Source organism: Bos indicus, chromosome 7 (assembly GCF_029378745.1).
Source record: "Bos indicus isolate NIAB-ARS_2022 breed Sahiwal x Tharparkar chromosome 7, NIAB-ARS_B.indTharparkar_mat_pri_1.0, whole genome shotgun sequence".
Lineage (NCBI taxonomy): Eukaryota > Metazoa > Chordata > Mammalia > Artiodactyla > Bovidae > Bos > Bos indicus.
The window spans coordinates 47,496,687-47,502,686 of NC_091766.1; the positions used below are offsets into that span (position 1 = coordinate 47,496,687).

The 6,000-nt window shown below is 37.3% G+C and overlaps 1 protein-coding gene across 3 annotated transcripts in view; it reads right to left on the minus strand.

The window, feature by feature from the left end:
• The window catches only part of TRPC7 (transient receptor potential cation channel subfamily C member 7), a 152,503-nt gene extending 147,128 nt beyond the window's left edge, over nucleotides 1–5,375 (minus strand). For 2 of the 3 annotated variants that reach the window (XM_070793621.1, XM_019963648.2), the window contains exon 1: nucleotides 4,958–5,374. In XM_070793621.1, coding sequence (XP_070649722.1) covers nucleotides 4,958–4,959 — 2 coding nt within the window. In that variant the 5' untranslated portion in view covers nucleotides 4,960–5,374. Of the gene's footprint in view, nucleotides 1–4,957 lie in introns of all 3 variants that reach the window. The other variant, XM_070793620.1, reaches the window with a different exon arrangement.
• Nucleotides 5,376–6,000: the final 625 nt, after the last annotated feature.

The window sequence follows — 6,000 nt, forward strand, 5'->3', positions numbered from 1 at the left end:
CTATTCTCAGCAAATTTCGATTATATTTTACAGTGTTATCAACTATAGTTACCATGTTTTTTACATTAGATATTCAGACCTTTTTCATCTTGTAACTGAAAGTCTGTAACCTTTTTTTGTGTGTGTGTGCCTGCATGTTCAATCATGTCTGACTATTTGTGATCCTTTGGATTGTAGCCCACTAGCATCCTCTGTCCATGGGATTTTTCAGGCAAGAATACTGGAGTAGGTTGCTATTTTCTTCTCCAGAGGATCTTCCTGACCTAGGGACTGAACCTGTATCTCCTGTGGCTCCTATATAGGCAGATTCTTTACCCACTGAGCCATCAGGGAAGCCCTTTTACCAACCTCATTTCCCCCCATTTAAGCATTTATATACCTATGAAAATATTTAGCCATTGGATCCTTGCCATTTAATCTTGACCTTATAGATAATCAGGCTCTAGCCATATTTTTCACATGGGTTGGAAAGAATCCACAAAAGATGATATGTCAGAAAGATAAAGTCATTTGATCCATAATAGCTGGTGGCCAAAGCTCACACTCATGAATCAGATGTGTTGCTCTGCTGGACTCAGAATCTTGTCAACTGAGCAAAATGATTCTCTTTAAAATGCAGTTAGCATTTGATTGCCCTTTCTTTAATATTTTTCTTAAAAATGAACTTTGAATGCAAATGCATTTTTATTTGCATATATTATTGAGATAACAAGTGATCAAATTCATCAAACACCTCAATTAAGATACTGTGTATCTTTTTCATTTTCCATAAATGCATACATTGACATTTGATGTCATTGAGAAGGAGGATTTCAGTGGAAACAAAACCATATTTGAAAGAAGGACTGATTATTAAACTCCCTCTTGATCCCTTGGTTGCTATTTTTATCAAGCTGCTCTTACAGATGCCTCAGCCAATCTGAAGGAAGCCAGATGTCAGTGATCCTTAAAAAGTATAAATTCCACACCCTAAGTCCCTCTGCAAAAGAGCAGGACCACAGAGCCTTTTGAAGACAAGGACTGTGGTTAACTACTGATGAAGCAAAGGCCATGCTTAATCAAAATGTCTTTTTAGAGATTTTTGTAAAATTGCTACATGCATCATAGGTCTTTATAGAAATTACCCAAACCTGAAAACAATTCAGTCAGTAACATTCCACAACTAAATGTAGCACCAGACAGTATCCTGGAGTCAGGTCATTCATCCAGGAAAACCTGGCTCTGATCTGTGCATCGTCTCAAGTGTACATGTTGTGAGTTTTAGTTCAAAGCAACAGTGATGAAATACTCAAGTGATTTCAAGTTTTCTCATAAACCTCAGTTCTCTTACCAACAGAAAAGAAGTATTAAAATCTACCTTCTATGGGCCTTAAGATGAAAGTCATGATAAAAAATGTGATTCAGATGCCCTGGATACTATAAAGCCTTATACAAATTTCCATCAAAATAATGATAAGCACTTTATATATCAGTACGCTTAAGTAAATGATTATATATTGGCTTACACTTGACTCTACACTGATATGTAAAGCTTAACTATTTTTCTAAATGACTGTAAAATAGCTTGACTTAACATATATTATACATTTGCTGTGTGCCAGACACTGTGCTAACTGCTTTATATGAACTGTTTTAAATTCGCACCAATCATATGATAAGGTTGGCTATCTTCCTTAATGACTAATTGTAATGATTAACACCTATTACACATTAACCACATTGCAGGCACCATGCTGAGAACTTTACATGCATTTTCACTTTAAACCCTCATAAACTATATGATATACTTGCTATTGTCATTCCCATTTAACAGATGATAAAGTGAAGCTCAGATAAAATAACCACTTTTGCCTACACAACTTGTGAGGTGAGGCTACATAATTTGTGAGTGTAGGCTATTGTTAAGAGTCTAATCTGTCTGATTTCAAAGCATGTGCTTTTAGCTGGTATGTCACTGCCATCTGTCTTATTCCTGCTTTTTTTCCCCCTGTTTCCTTAGACTGTAGAATTTCCCACTAGAGTGCAGGACCCACGAGGGCAGGGGAATTACTTGTTTATATGGTATATGTACCTGGCACCCAGTACCCCTCATGCTTGGTATATGATGCATGGTCAAATATCTTAATTCTTAAATACTTGAATTTATTTAGGAAGGCCAATAAAACAGAATTCCAGCAGTGATGAGCTGGAGAAGGCAATGGCACCCCACTCCAGTACTCTTGCCTGGAAAATCCCATGGACAGAGGAGCCTGGTGGGCTGCAGTTCACGGGGTCGCTAAGAGTCGGACACGACTGAGCAACTTCACTTTTCACTTTCATCCATTGGAGAAGGAAATGGCAACCCACTCCAGTGTTCTTTTTTTTTTTTTTCCAATTCACTCCAGTGTTCTTGCCTGGAGAATCCCAGGGACCAGGGAGCCTGGTAGGCTGCCCTCTATGGGGTCGCACAGAGTCAGACACGACTGAAGGAACTTAGCAGCAGCAGCAGTTAATGTTTACTAGTATCCTCTTCCTTATAAATACAGGAGCTACATAATCCTTTAACGACTATTTCCCATTTGTAACTGACAACTTTTAAAATGAAGTATGAGTTCCAAAGGAAAACTAGTTTCCAGTTAGCTTCACTATAAATAATGACCAGAAGTTGAAAGGTGAGACTGCTAATATCAGAGGGTGTATTAAGTCTTGTGGGTAACTGAGGCATTCCCACATCTTCAAAATAAAACATTTATTTCCAAAGGCATGCAGTTTATTTCTAAGTATCATCTCCTTTATTTTATTAAAGTTGAAGTTAGGTAGTACATATAAATTACAGTGCTTAATAATAATTGCATAATATTAACTATTTTAGTTTAATACAATTATAATAATTGTGGATCCAAAGCATGCAAATTCCTACCTAAGCTAATGAAAATAATCTGTGCAACACATATATTTTGAGTAAAAAAGATATTCACTATTTACTCCATGAATGTATATTCATGAATGAATAAATAGTGAATATCTTTTTTATTCCCAGAAGAATGAATTCATATACCTTGCCAATCATGTCCTATAGGAAAAAAGCAAAGTATCCTTATGCTATTCAGTAGTATACAAAGTACAAAGTGAAAGTCGTTCAGTCGTGTCCAACTCTTTGTGACCTCATGGACTATACAGTCTATAGAATTCTCCAGGCCAGAATACTGGAGTGGGTAACCTTTCCCTCCTCCAGGGGATCTTCTCAACCCAGGGATCGAACCCAGGTCTCCCGCATTGCAGGCAGATTCTTTACCAGCTGAACTATCATTACAATACATCATATTGAGATATTGAGATATACTTTCTAAACACTTAAGCTAATGTGGGATTTTTTTTTTCTCCCATTGCATCTTGGAGTGAAAACATTATCCAGTGTTCTTGAATGTTAATAAATGATTTTGTCAGCAATTTTCACCAAATAACATCATTTAGAAAAGCAGTTATTCTTAATATTTTCAAACTACCGTATATATTAGCCATGCAAGTGTAACTAGTGCTTTGTGTATGCTTTGATTTTTCTTTTTATTTCCTTATTGGTCTATTAAGAATTAGGGAGTTGTGAAACAGATATCTTATTGTGTATAGCACCAATAAGTTCTAATAGTTATGTACTTTTTTTCTTCCAAAGATTTGTCTTGGAATAAAATAGATATGTGTATAAGCTTTTGATTGTTTATTGACCTCTGTGATGAAAGAGTCTAAAATAAACATCTAGTACCACAAAAGTAAGAAGAAGCCCTTAAATCATGAAATGCAATGCTGAGAAAAGTACCATGCTGAATATTCATCTTGGGGTGGGCGGTGCTGATTGCTTTTCCTAAGCAAGAAATCCTCTCATCCAGGATACCACACACATGTGCAATTAGTCTCAGTGAGGCTTCACATAGTTTTGAATTTTTTCTGGGTTAATTACCGCCTAAAGGAGTTAGCTAGTTTATATGCCCCTAAGCTTAGGAGCAACAGTATTTAGAAATACATTTTTTTAAACTTCTAATCATGACATAGAACCTTGGTAAATTGTTAAATAAGTGAATCAATGTCATTGTTTAAAAGATCATAGAGAATTTGAATCATATCCATAGTGAATATTCTGGATTTAATGTGAATTCATTCATAAATCTGATGTGTGCTTCAGAAATGGGACCCACCAGCAGGTGGCATTCTGAGGCAAAAATTCGCTGAGTGCCTCCAGAAGGGTCAATCATTATTGCCTCTTTCAAATCTACCCTAAATCCATTAAGCCTTTAAATCACAATTAATGGCAGTAGCATCCTGGTTATGTCTACTCAATCATACTTAAGTGAATTTATTATGCGACTTCAGACTTAAAGAGGGAGATGCTGTGTTCCAGAGTTTCAAAGCTTGTGTCAAAGCTCTGCCAGATTACATCTCTTTTATTAAAAGCATATTCGTTATATTTATATGGATGTCTAAAGCACATATTTTCAACAAAAAAAAAAAAGGAAAGAAAAATACTAATCTCCTTCTTCCCACCTGTAGTTCTTTAATAGTGGCAGCTTATTAGAATGTATCATCTTTCTCCTCATACCCCTGTATTTATATTAAGATAACCACAACCACCAAAAAATATCAAATTAAAAAACTGTCAGTAGTGAAGTAGGAGGCGATGAGACAACACACATACTCTCTTCTGGGAATAAAACTGCACTCTAGCATAAAAGGACTGGGATACCAGGATGCGTTGCTTATTTCTAAAAGGCTTTGTAAACTTAGACTTTCAATGAAAAGTAAAAGAAAAAAAAATCTCTACTAACCTAGCAAATAATAAAGACTGTAAATCCAGATTTACATCTAAAACCACAAGCAATGCATAAGAGGGAGAGGGCTAATAAATAAAAGTTTAATACCATATTTCAGCGAGAAAACAACCTCTACTGGAAAAATCATTATGAAAAAAATCATCATAGCTGCTTACATTGAGGGTGAAATACGCAGGCTTGTCCCTTCTCTAGATGACCGGAATCCGGTGTTGAGTCGCGGGAATCTGGCTCCCCATGGGTGGTAGCCGAACAGATGCCACTCTCCGTGGTGCTGAAGTATGAAGCTGGTCGAGTGAGTGAAGTTGTGAGGATGTGAAAGCGCACTCCACTGTCCTTTGTGTTGCAATAGTGAAAACTCGCCTTCCCTGGTGGCAGACCCGCTTTACTGTTCTTTTCCTAGTCCGGGGGAAATTTCCCACGGAACATGACGGAGAAGGATCCGTGTGTGAGACAGGCATGCGGTGTGGTGATGGGTTGTTACAGTCCCCACCCCCTCTCCCAGTAGCTTTGAAACGGAGATAGCAACTCTGCCTTCCTACCACAGCTCCTGAGGATTTCTGCGTGCCCCCACTCAAGCTCCAGAGCGGTGCATAACACACACACACACCCCTCTCAATTATATAAGGTAGCGGATTCTGGCTCCTGAAGCAGAATATTCATCTGTTAAATGAAAAATGAGGGATGAACTGGTTTTCTACCTGTTGTGTCTATGTGTGTTTACAGAGGGAAGGAGTTGAAAAGAAAACTAAAACTAGAGGAACCTTAAGAAGAACAGAATCAGTTTACTTTAATAAGCTTTAAGGTCACACTCCACTTTGTCTTCTGTGAGCAATGCATTTTGTAACTTTAACCTTTTGTTTCATGATCTTTTACCATTGTCTAGCATCAGAAAGAGAGCAGTGACGTAGATCAAGTCTGATGCTAGTAAAAATGCTTGAAAAGGGTTAGCTTTCATTTGTAGTGTTCCGCTTTTTGAAGGGAAATTCCTAATGTAAAACCCATTTCCCTACAGTCCCCACTGCCACCAGTTGCTGTGTTAACAAATGATCTATGATTCTTAAACACTAAGGTATTTTGATGGCCTCATTGGAGAGAAACCTCCTTAATTGAAATATTACCTGTGTAAGAGAAATACCAGGATTAGTCCCAGGATCTACCTGGGTCACTGAACAATAAATCAGAGTACTTTGAAACCAAC